Below are 13,710 nucleotides of genomic sequence, written 5' to 3'. Positions count from 1 at the left end.
CCCCTACACACACACACACACACACACACACATACACACACACAAATGCCTTCATTTCCTGTCACCTTTATCCATTTGTATTTATTTTTTGTTAGTTACCCATGCTTTTGAAGGTACTTTTCCCCACAATTAGTGTTCATTTTACTACATCAACCAAACAAACAATTCATTCCGCCCACTCCTATAACCTCTTGTCATCACTCGATTTTTATAGACTTAATATGCAAATGGCTGTAGATGGAAGTTGTTTAATTTCATGCTTTATGAACCTACTGTAGAGATATTCTCTTTGGGCCTCAGCCTATTGTGAGCATATGGGAACAAATCTATTTTGCATTTCTGAAGCCTGAAGATTTGCAAGGTGTTGGTGTGTTTTGATACTTGCTACGAGGACATTGTAAACCAGTGCTTTGCTTACTTGGTGGAACTTCTTGTTATACTTGTATTTGTATCTTGCCTATCTTTAATCAACCTGTTACTAGGGCTGGGCGATATGGCCTGAGAATAAAATCTCTGATTTTTCACCAAAGATATAGATTTACCATTTTTTCCCCTCCCATCTACTAAGAAAAAAGACAGAGAAAACTCAAAACAAGTTTAACCCTTTAAAGGGCACTCATATAACTTACTGGCGCACCCTTCTCAGTTAAAATGAATAGCGTACCGCACGCAACACGTCACTTTTGCTCATTAATATTCATGACGTTAGCAACTATTGCTGGGGGGGTTCAAGCTTGCGTTTGTCCCTCATGCTCGATGCATTTAAATAGTGTACGATTGAGATGTTTACTAAGCTAAACCTACAAATTCTGTCCGAAAATTATATTCACTGGTAAAGATCTGGAAGAACATACATATGTTCAGTTAAAGAGATGGCTTGAGTGTCGAGTGCTGAAAAAGACAGGAAAAAGAGCCGACCTGATCCAGAGGTAGCTCTTCATCGACACATTTTTCTTGTGTGCATTGCCTTACCCCACTGACAATGACATTCTTCTGTTTCAACAATCTATCCTATACCGCCATATGCCCTGTCTTACTTATATATTATATCGTCTGGTTGTCTTACGTCTCTGACCGTTCTCGGGGGGGATTTTTTTACATTGCTATTTTTGTGTAGCGATCGCAAATGCTACTCAGTGACAGCCAATAAACACTTTTAATTTTTTCCTTAATAACAAATTTTAATTCTATAATTTATTTACATTTTCACCTTACTAAAGTTGTTTTTTACAACAGAAAAGGTAACAACAGTGGCAGTCAGATACCATTTTAATTGTTTTCAGGTCATTCATTGTCAGACGGAAGCAGCACGGCAAAACGCCACGCCAAAAAATAAGTAAAAATATCAAAATGGCTTACCTCTTCGGGACAGGATTGTTGCTCTGTAGGACCATGGCCCCCAACAAAATGTTTACTGCATATGTAGGTGAACAGTTTCACCTTGCTGGCGTTAAACTGGTCTTTTGGACGTCCGCACAAGTTAATCCATTGTTCACATATTTTCCCTCCGAGTTTATGGCTTCGGAAAAATGTCCTTCATATGTTTACGGTCGTAATAGCTAGAGTCGTTTTATACAAGTTCCATAGCAGCAGTTTGATCGGCATGTTCTTTTTTTGAAAGATTACTGGCAGAAAACAAGCAGTGATAGCATTGGTTGTATCCGAGCGCGGTTATATGTTGACCCTCTTCCGGTTTACAATGGTGACGTCACACAAGCTTGCGGTCTAAAAATAGCATTCGTGCGGCACGCTATTGGACGTCTAACGCCGTCAATCACACCGAAAAATGAGAATTCACAAATCGTCCTCCATGTTTAAATGAGGCAATGGATCAAATATTACGGGGAGGAATAAATGAATTAACTTTAGAGTGTTATTGAGGAGGCCATAATGAGTGTATGTTGGTTTTTATTCATTTTAAATTTGTTACATTAACGTTTAACAATTTAATTTTTTTCATAACAAAAATATTTAAAATAATGATTAATAATAATAAATATACACAATTAGAATTTAGATCTGGCTTTACTTTATATGGGCATTATTATTTGGGGCCAAAATGTGATGTCCACATACTGTATATGGGCACACTGTCTTCATAGAGTTAAGATTTTTTTTTCTTTTACCAAAAATAGTCACTTAGCCTATTATGGTAAACAAAAAAATGTAAAATGCAGAACAAAACATTGTAAAATTCTGTCTGAAACATCTTGTTATCTCCCCCTATTTGTGTTGTCAACCCCGAAATACAAAATAATATCACAAAGAAACAACTCTTTATATTCTATTTAAACTGTTTGCAAAAAAAAAATATTAGTAATTATATATATATATATATATATATATATATATATATATATTTAATTAATTTAAATATATATATATGTATAATGTATATATATATATATATATATATATATATATATATATATATATTTAAATTAATTAATTGATAAAATCCATTTATCGCCCAGGCCTACCTGTTACTGTTACCTTATGTGCTAAATATCACATTTCCAAGCAATGGTGATTCGACATGAAAACAAAACTGAAGGTCAAACAAGAGCAAATAAAATACCTCCTTTCGCAATTGGACAAGTCATATTCAGGTCTGAAGTTTTTCTCCTCCATTTCTACTGATGATTCTATAACCTATTATATTAGCTGTGATTACTCCTCCTTTTCCTAATGCGTAGATTGCCTCTTCTGTATTTCGAAGTCGTTCTGTATAGAAAATGTTTAATCCTAATTATTTCATGTGCACTGTGACTAATACAATGCTGCTATATCACTAAGACTTCTTTGTAAGCCACATTTATCACAAAAGTTATGCAGGTGCAAAATGGGGCTCTGCTGAAAGTGTAGCAATTCATGCACGCGCCTTTCAAAATTGTTGATTTCAATGAGACTACTTGCACAACTGGAGTATCTGTAGCATTTTCCTTGGGAAAAAAAGTCATAGAAGGAAAGTTTAGAGCATTTTGGATCATTCTTTTATGGCTTGTTGTAAATGTATTGCGCCAGGAGATCTTGACAGTGTAATTTGTTTAGTATTTACTTATCACAAGGAATGGTCATAATGCAACCAGCCAGAGCATTACTATTCACAGTGATGACACGGCATTCCTATCAGATTCTGCTTAGATTTGAATCTATATTGGGTTCAGCACATGGTAGAGTCATGGCCTTCTTAACACTGTTTCAACAACTCATTGTTGTCTAAATCATTCATGTAAATTGAACATTTTAGGTAGGATTTGACATTTTGTATGCTTCCAGGAATTCGGAATGTGTGAAATTGTACTAAAAAAGTGCTTTAAAAGAACATTTCCCTTTCAGGCTGAAATGTTGCGCAATATACAGGTATACTCGGTTGACTGTGGATGCTCTGCATTGTTTGTTACTGATAAACTTAACATTTAAATTGTGTTTTTTTAATGTCTCAAGAAACTATTATTTAACTGGCTCCAATGTTAGTGATGTGATTGAAGAGTCCTATTATTAATTCAGCTGATTCTTATTGAATTTAAAAAAAAAAAAAAAAAAAAAAAACTTGAATTGAATCCTGACAGTGTACACTGAGAAATGTGATGGCTGGATGGCGGCATTGTAAAGGTTTATTTCTAGCGAAGGCATTGGAAATGTCTCTTTTAATAAAATAAAAAATGGAAACGCATACTTTCCGTGTGGCTATGTTTTATATTATTTTCCTGTTTTCCTTCAAGCAAAGGACACAGAATGAAGTCAAGATGAACATCCAAAAATAACAACCATACCCAACAGTGAGCCAACGTTCCCTGGAAGTCTAGTATTGAACTGTACCATCAATACATTCAGCCAATTGTAATTGATGATTTTGATCATCATGCTGGCCACAGCTGTTTGCTTTAGCATTGTGTAACACTAGGTTTGGTACTCACAACTGTGTGATCAAGGCCCTGCAGGCACGTCAATATGGGACACAATTAGTATCTGGCTGGAATTAACTCTTCTACATTCAGGGGCTTAAGTTAACATATAGATTGTATTATACTGTGACTCTCATTGAAGAATTTTCTGATCTACAACAAAAATACAACGCACATATTTAACTCATTGGCTGCCATCGACGGTGATGGACGTCCAATCTAGTTGGACTGGGGGATTGCAGCGACTGAACGGTCGTTATCAACCCTCTCAATCTGAACGGATTTGACGTCTATCATTGTCAATGGGATTGATGCATGATTATTCAACGTTAAAATGGATTTGAAGTCTATCGTTGTCAATAGTATTGTTGATTGTGACAAACACTGTAATTGTTTCGTAGAACGAAGAAGAATAAATAATATATACACTAACATACACTACACTAACACACACATATTTTTTTCAGTATATATACTGTATATACAGTATATATATACTGTATATACAGTATATATACTGTATATATATATACTGTATATACAGTGGGGCAAATAAGTATTTAGTCAAGTTCTCCCACTTGAAAATATTAGAGAGGCCTGTAATTGTCAACATGGGTAAACCTCAACCATGAGAGACAGAATGTGGAAAAAAAAAAACTGAAAATCACATTGTATGATTTTTAAAGAATTTATTTGCAAATCATGGTGGAAAATAAGTATTTGGTCTATACCAAAAGTTCATACTTTGTTATGTACCCTTTGTTGGCAATAACGGAGGCCAAACGTTTTCTGTAACTCTTCACAAGCATTTCACACATTGTTGCCGGTATTTTGGCCCATTCCTCCATGCAGATCTCCTCTAGAGCAGTGATGTTTTGGGGCTGTCGTTGGGCAACACGGACTTTCAACTCCCTCCTCACTCTGTGGCGTCAAAATGATAACAAGAACAGGGAGCTAAAATCCCAGAACAACACAGGGGGACCTAGTGAATGACCTACAGAGAGCTGGGACCACAGTAACAAAGGCTACTATTAGTAACACAATGCACTGCCAGGGACTCAAATACTGCACTGCCAGACGTGTCCCCCTGCTGAAGAAAGTACACGTCCAGGCCCGTCTGCGGGTCGCTAGAGAGCATTTGGATGATCTAGAAGAGGACTGGGAGACTGTGTTATGATCAGATGAAACCAAAATAGAACTTTTTGGTAGAAACACAGGTTCTCTTGTTTGGAGGAAAAAGAATACTGAATTGCACCATGCCCACTGTGAGGCATGGGGGTGGAAACATCATGCTTTGGGGCTGTTTTTCTGTAAAGGGACCAGGACGACTGATCTGTGTAAAGGAGAGAATGAATGGGGCCATGTATCGAGAGATTTTGAGTGAAAATCTCCTTCCATCAGCAAGGGCATTGAAGATGAGACGTGGCTGGGTCTTTCAGCATGACAATGATCCCAAACACACAGCCAGGGCAACAAAGGAGTGGCATCGTAAGAAGCATTTCAAGGTCCTGGAGTGGCCTAGCCAGTCTCCAGGTCTCATCCCCATAGAAAATCTGCAGAGGGAGTTGAAAGTCCGTGTTGCCCAACTACAGCCCCAAAATATCACTGCTCTAGAGGAGATCTGCATGAAGGAATGGGCCAAAATACCAGCAACAGAGTGTGAAAAGCTTGTGTAGAGTTACAGAAAACATTTGGCCTCCGTTATTGCCAACAAAGGGTACATACCGGTAACAAAGTATTGAGATGAACTTTTGGTATTGACCAAATACTTATTTTCCACCATGATTTGCAAATAAATTATTTAAAAATCAAACAATGCGATTTTCTGGGGGGATTTCCACATTCTGTCTCTCATGGTTGAGGTTTAACCATGTTGACAATTACAGGGCTCTCTAATGTTTTCAAGTGGGAGAACTTGCACAATTATTGGTTGACTAAATGCTTATTTGCCCCACTGTATATATAGAAATGTTGGGATTTCTGAATAAAAATCACCGACTTCCATGAGTTTTTTTTTTTTAAATAAAATCTTCCGAACAACTTCTAAAGATCATTGTTGTTAATAACGGTGATAGAATACAACGGCGTTACTAACGACGTTATGTTTTTTTCCAGTAGTGAGAAATATAATTAATTACTTTTCTCATCTTGGCAATGCCGTTACCGTTACTGAGGCGGGAAAGGCGTGTGTTACTATGCGTTACAATGTTGGTTGAATGACACGAGAAAAGTCTGACAGAGATGGACTCACAGAGACGAGAGAACAGTTTAGGGTAAAGAATTGGGCTAGGGCCAATTGTCCCAAAAACCCTTTAAACTTCACATTGTGTGACCTGATTTGTTTTGTTTTTGTTTTGTTTTTTGAGAAAAAAAAACATGAAAATTATTACCAGATACTTTGCCTAGCAACTAATTACTCTTACATTCAGGTTACTGCGTTGCTAACGCAATTACTTTTTGGGAGAAGTAATTTGTAACTGTAATTAATTACTTTTTAAAGTAAGATTATCAACACTGCTAAAGATTAGTAATTCTTTACAGTTTTTATCTTTGGACTCGAATGCAGTATTAATTGCCTTCCCATCCATCACAATAAAAATCTTATATTTGGTTTTAAATGTTGTAATAATATAATATATAAGGATATACTGTAAAAGTCAAGTAGAAAACCTTGGTGTCAGGATTAGCGATAAAACGGTATAGAATAGGATTGCAACATACTCACACTCACAAGGGATTCACACAAATACTGGTTTCTAGACCACATGGCTGATTTGTGTCCACTCCTCCCAATCACTCATCTTTCAGACACCCCCCCCCCCTCTCCTTGGTCATCAGGCCCACCACATGGTGTCAACCGTAAATACAACCAGCTAACGATAGCACCAACATATTCATAGTTAGTGTAAGCATTCAATGTATTTCTGTTTGTTTGTGCTTCTTCTGTCTCTGTCTCTCTCTACCTCTTTTCTTCTGTTCCCCCATAACCCCTTCCTGTTTGCTGCTTTTTCCGAATACACGAGGTACGTTGAATGATCACAATGGGATTATGTCATACTCCCATGTGATACATTAAATGACCAATCGGACACTCAGCTCTCCATTCTCAGTGTTGAGAAGCTAAACGTGACAGATTTTAAAATAATAATAATAATAATACTAATAGTTTTCCTACCCATCACAATAACAATCTTATATTTGGTTTTAAACGTTGTAACGTAGACTTCACCATTATAGTGAAGTGTATGGTTGTAATAATATGATATATAATGATATACTGTAATAAGTATTTCTCAAGTTATTTCTAAAATATAGCACCAGTAGGACAACCATAAAATACATATGAGAAACTAATAGTTAATCTTGACAGATTTCACCGTTTGACACTTCCAATATGGCGACTCATTTGCCGTACAATGCTGCCCTCGTGCGGGGTTTAAGTGGTTATGACGCCCATCAACTCTGAAAGCAAATTTTAAAAATACGTTACGTTAAAGTTTGAACGATATTGTAGTAATTGCGAGAACATACTTTTGACCAATGCAGTGATGTATATTACGGTATTTTTAAAACACTGCCCCCCCTCCCCCACCCACCCACCAAAAAAATAACGGTTTGATTGGTATGCAACTATTTTGGTGACCATTTTAGCGCAACATCCTGCATGTATTTAACAATGAACTGCTGAAATGTCAATGTTCATAGTAAAATGAAGCTCGTTCATGAGGTAAAAAGGGTGATATTGTAAACCACTGAATTAGACTGCAGCAGTCGCCATAGCAACAGAAGAGGAGAAGAGGAGGGGCGGGGGAACAGAGATGATTCAGACCTCTAGAGCTGACGTCATTAAGTATTTTATATTTTTATATTGTATATTTAAAAGAAATAAATTATCCCCCAAATTCGCACTCTTGGTGCATGTCAAATTTTGCATGTAAAACTGGAAAATTCCAATTCCTCAAAATTCCCCTCGAAAAAAATGATCAGTTCCGTCATCCCTAAGAAAACCTCATCAATGCTGTGCCTCCCCCTCCTCCATCTGGCATATACCACTCACTGCAGAGGGGACGAGCCACCAGATCAGACTGTGGCGGGGTTGCAGTGCACTGGACTGTTGAGAGCAGGGGAGCATCCAGGCTGTCGTCTGTGAGGGGTGGGGTCCGGCTTCATTGACACTGCACACTTACACTTATAAACACAAGCTGACACGGGGACATAGAGAGGTACAAAACGGGAGAGAAGAGGGGGGGAGATTGCACCTGAAGAGGAATATCGTTCGGGTAAGGAAACAAATGGATGGCTGGAGAGGGAGGGCAAAGGCAGCAGGGGGAAAATCCACAATGATTGTTATTCCTTATCGTCAATCCAGCCTTTATTTGCCGTCACCTTTATACATATGTACTTTTGACCCATTGTGGCAAAAATTGTGCAACAGAGGTGCTAATTTCACCCCAGTGGTTGTAATTCCTTGTGGTAAAATAATCTGTGGGCCAGGTTGAATGGAATCCGGTAAACCTTATTAGTACTACATATTGCTGTGGTATTGATTCTAATCACTAGGTGAATAATGTAGCAGCTGTATTATAACACATTGAACATTACAACTGGGACAGTTGAGCTACATATATTGATTATTATTTGTATATAAAATGTATTTAAATTGTTACTGTTTACAAACAGGAATTGTTTATTTGGTATTTCACACATAAAAACCATGCCAGGACAAATGAAAAAAAAGCAATCATGTCTGAACTGTGGTGACTACAATAATGTAGCTCAAAGTATAATGAAACTAAAATTGGTTATGCATCCCTAAAGCTTGACCGTGCCGTTTGTATCCAGAATGAAAGGAGATACCCCAGTGAACAGCACCATGAGTGTCGGTCAGGCCAGGAAGCTGGTTGAGCAACTAAAGATCGAGGCTAGCTTCTGCAGGATAAAGGTAAAGTAACACTGAGCTCTTCAACAACTGGACCTTACATATTGCCCCATAACATCAAGTACAATATAACAGGCATGTACAGATTGAGTGGTGCTAATTTTCCCCTATCATTTAGCCAAACAATGTATAAGATAATAAGAAACATTTGTCAATATATGTGCCTATCTTACTTTTGCTATTCAAGCTGACTGATTTGAATTGGTAGGGATGGGGAAAAAGTTCTTCCTGATGGTGATTTTTTTTGAGGGGGGGTGACTCTTTATTGATGATCATTGATGATCTCAATATCAATGAGAGTTTTGTTGTATTATTTGGAATATTCAATGTTCAGGAGACTCAATGACTAAGAGTCAATGAACAGTGCACACCCAAATGATACCAAGTATAAGAATGGCTGTTTGAAAAAGTGTTTCTTAAAGAAAATTTAAAAATAATCAAAGCAGGGAAAAAATATTTAGAAAAACAAAAACTCAAAGTAAAATAATTTTTTTTTAAAAAAAAAAAAAGGATAAACTCCTGTTAATATCCCTCGTACAAGTCAATCAATATCAACCACCATTGCCACCAATCAGGAAGTCAGCTATTCAAAAGGTTTTTCTAAACCCCAAAAAATACATAGCTGTAAGGTTGAGGAATGAGGCTTAATCTTGGACCAGTTTTACATTTCAGTTAACAATGTAGTGTTGCAACAAAATCATTTTTTGGGCTCCCGATACCGATCACCCAATTCAGTTAGTGTACCAATACTTTTGACGAACTATTTTTTTCTTTAATACTAAATTGCTGCACACTCATTTGACTGTAAAGTAATTGCTATCATGACTTGGTCAGAAACTGCTCAATTCATTTTAGGCCATTAACGGCGCTAGATCTCCAATCCATTCGAAGTGGGAGGGTTGGGAGCAAATGAACCTTGCCACCCTCCCGCTTCAATTGGATTGGACGTCTACTAGTGATACAGTAATATGTGGGAGGGTGTATCTTGGTCAGAGGAAGAAAACATTTTTTTTACGTCATTGACTGCCATTGATTACGCTAGATGTCCAATCGACTGGTGTTAACAGGTGGCCATCTTGTCTAGTGCGACCTGCGGCTGGAAACTAGATCTCGAAAACTACATATCGCACAGTATCGGCACGTTATTTCTTAGTACTGCCCCATTACCGATGCCATGATATCGGTGCAGCACTAAACTGTTATTAGGTTCTTGTGTAATAGAATCATATCTCCAACATTTTCACTTTATCATCCATTCTCATTGGCTGCTCTGACCCCCTGCAGGTATCCAAGGCAGCCGCTGACCTGATGGCATACTGCGACGCCCACGCTTGCGACGACCCCCTGATCACACCCGTGCCAACGTCTGAGAACCCTTTCAGGGAGAAGAAGTTCTTTTGCGCTCTGCTTTGAACTCATTCAGGGATGGTTGCTACCTTCCAAAAAAGAAGAGTATGTACAACGTGCATGTGTACGAGCAACTATGGTACTTACATACGGTGCCGACGTACAGTACACAGTTCGAAATAAAGTGAACTAGATCGTTTAATTGTGTGATTATGAGTCAGAGCCATTACCAAGTTGCCAGGTCTAACGGTAAATAAATATAAATTGTCATTTGTGAGAAAATCTCATTTTTAACAACGTCAATCTTATGTTGGGTCAACACTCAGATGATGCATTATGGTATTATATTTTGCATTTTAATCATTGCTGTTGATTCTTAAAAGCCGTATTAGTGAGCTGTAATAGGGTCGAAATAAGAAACTCATTTTGTCTGTGAACAAAAGTGTGTACAAATGCACAAACACATTCAGGCATCTCAACACTCCTATCGTTTCATTGGGTAGATTGACACAATCTAAAAAGCTATATGTCCCTAATTCATTCACAGCCATTGACAGTGATAGAAGTACATGGCTTTGACAACCTAAATGAAAAAAAAAACTCTCTAAAGGAGTTTATCCATACAGTAGTAGACATCCAATCTATTTGAACTGGGAGGTGGCAGTGAATGAACGTTCGTTCGTTCAAATGGATTGGACATCTAGCGTTGTCAATGAGTTGATATAAAATTACAGTATAAACCATTATAAGTACCCTTTTTCTGAATATGCCTAAATTTGGATATCTGCCTAATTCACTGAGTGGTAATAAACAACAACAAAAATCCTTTTGTCCACATTTACAGTAAACTACATGGAAGAATTGTAGCTCATGACCCACCATTCCCTGCGATTTTGCTTATTAATAAATCTGTCACCTCGGGGCTTAATCCAACATTATTATTGTAGGAATCTTATTTTATCAGGTTGTGCAGGTGTACCTAATAAATTGGATCCTGTGGGTAAATCCATATCCCTTAGTGGCGAAATTAAAACAGCGTCACCATTTTATAACATTGAGATCCTTTCCAAGGAAAACAGTTTCTAACTTTGTGTATTTTATCAGCTAGCCTTTCTGCTATTTTTGTTTCATTTCACCCCATTCAGTTCTCAACAATTTGTATTAAATCTACAGGGGGGGAAATCATCACTGAAATAAAATCTGTGATATAAACAACTGAATTTGTGATTTTATTTGCTTAACAGCCACCTCAGTCAACACATACAAATTTATTAGCAATATGTATTTTCACAGCTAGACACAGCTTTACTAACAAAATAAAACTGGCTTGATTAAATTTCGCAGACAGGATGGATGCATTTCTCAAAAACGCAGTAGAGGATGAGCATGACGAGACAGATCACACCATTCTTCAAGGCAGCTGATGCAGTCACCTTGTTGTTTGGAATTTGCGCCGCAAACGACCTTAAGCCATTCCCGGAAAAGCTCTTCATCTTTAGCTAGATACAGAGCCTGTGCCAAAACCTTGGACGCCTGCATAGTAGACAAAGGATGGAAAGTCAATACAACATTTGACATTTCTGGCTTTTAAAAACTAAATTAAAACTCTTAAAATGTCACTAGTAGACATCCCAATCCATTTGAAGTGGGAGGGTGGCAGCGAATTAACACTCCAAATTCAATGGATTGGACTTTTTGAACCATCATTGGAAGCCAATTCTATGTGACATCTCTGAAAGACGTGACCAAATATTGCTTTGCTTTGTGACATGGATACAATTCATAAGAGAATCAGTAGCTTCTTGCATGTTAATTCATTTGCTGCCATTGACGATGATAAGATGTCCAATTCATTTAAACTGGGAGGGTGGCAGCATTTGCTGCTTTGTGTCTTAAAGCTTCTTTTTCAAAGTCTGAGTGAAAAAGCCAGCACTAAATTCTCAAGACCTCTGGAGCCTTGTAAGACGTAACCAAATATTGCTTTGTGACATGGAGATGATTCCTACGCGGAGTCAAGGGCGTAGGTTTGCATAGGAACGATAGGGACATAACACTAGCAACTTTTCAGGATGCTCAAATTGTCCCCACCAACTTTTAAGCAACCTTATTTCAGTATATAAAGAGTTCAAATATACATGTCATTTAAAATGTCTTACCATATGTTGTAATAGAATAGACCCTACCATTGTTAAGTGAATTATTTTCATTATGTTGAAACTTACATTTATCCCTTTTCACTTGCTGAATGTGCCGGTCCATTTTTCCCCCCTCAAACGAACGTTTGGTTGGTTGATGACCTGAAGCCTCCCGTCCTACCACAAAGACACACACACACACACACACAGACATACTCACACAACCCCGACAGATTCATGCTACCCCCTTCGGAGAGGAGGGATGTTTGAAGGTTTTTTTTTGGCCAGCAGCAGCCACTGTAGATCATGTAAAAAGACGTCAATGTTGTGGAGGTGGCGGAAACACTTATTATTTTACTACTGAAAGTCTGACCTGCAACAGTTACCATAACATAAAACTTGCTAATCGTCATAACTACTGTGGTCAGGCCAGCCTCCACAAGGAACAACGAAGTCAAGCTAGCAGTCCCTTATTTGGAACATTGTTTGCATTATGTGCGTTACGGTAATATCGTCCTTACCAATGTTGAGACCAAACCTAAGCCCTTGGTATGAGTGGCCTCTTGCACGTTAACTCATTGGCTGCCATTGACGATGAAATACGTCCAATCCATTTGAAGTGGGAGGGTGGCAGCGAATGAACGAACGTTCACTTGAGGTTTTTCAGATTATTTGGGTTCTTAACCAGGTAATTGTTTTTCACTGTTTTAAATTAAAATGTAATTACTATTACAGTTTTTCTAAATTGCTTTGATACGTTTCTCAGTTAAGACGTGCAATTCTCAAAACTACTTGTGCAATTCTCAAAACTACTTGTTCAATCCTCAAAACATCGCATCATTAGTGCACATCAAAAAAGCTGTTTCTCATTCCTTTGAGTAAGTTGTAGATGTTTTTGTACATCCATGCAAATTATTTTGTAAAATTCTCTGCTGTTTCCTACATGATCAGTTGCATCTGCCTTGATGGTCAAAATGGATGATCATGGGTCTCTATTGAATAGTCTCACCACCCACAACATTTAGTCATTACTTAACTTCATTGCATAGGTCTTTACATGCAAAATGCATGAACATGTTGTCATATGTCATCATGTGTGTGCTTATTTCTAAGCACTTTCGTTACTTATTTTACGTAACTTATTTAAATGTGTGATAGGTAGTGACAATGTGGGTTTCCACCACTCCAACATAATCGGGAAATGGTTTGCAACTCACAACAGAATGGTAATGGAGTTCCTCTCAGCATACTCCCCATTCCTCAATCCCCTAGAAGAAATTTTCTCCTCATGAAGTTGGCAAGTCTATGATCGCCTGCCTCACACTGAGATGACTCTTCTGGATGCCACGAATGCAGCATGCAATGACATCACAGCAGATAC

General features: G+C 37.8%; 1 protein-coding gene across 1 annotated transcript in view; it reads left to right on the top strand.

Annotated features, from left to right (window-relative positions):
- The window catches only part of si:dkey-175m17.7 (uncharacterized), a 37,164-nt gene extending 25,771 nt beyond the window's left edge, over positions 1 to 11,393 (top strand). Inside the window, exons 5-6 of the mRNA XM_057821519.1 lie at positions 8,751 to 8,850; positions 10,132 to 11,393. Coding sequence (XP_057677502.1) covers positions 8,751 to 8,850; positions 10,132 to 10,260 — 229 coding nt within the window. The 3' untranslated portion in view covers positions 10,261 to 11,393. The remainder of the gene's footprint in view (positions 1 to 8,750; positions 8,851 to 10,131) is intronic.
- The last annotated feature ends 2,317 nt before the right edge of the window (positions 11,394 to 13,710 follow it).

This window comes from Corythoichthys intestinalis, chromosome 18 (genome assembly GCF_030265065.1).
Source record: "Corythoichthys intestinalis isolate RoL2023-P3 chromosome 18, ASM3026506v1, whole genome shotgun sequence".
Taxonomy (NCBI): domain Eukaryota; kingdom Metazoa; phylum Chordata; class Actinopteri; order Syngnathiformes; family Syngnathidae; genus Corythoichthys; species Corythoichthys intestinalis.
Note: the sequence above shows the minus strand (reverse complement) of the source record. Positions and strands in the feature narration are given on the sequence as shown.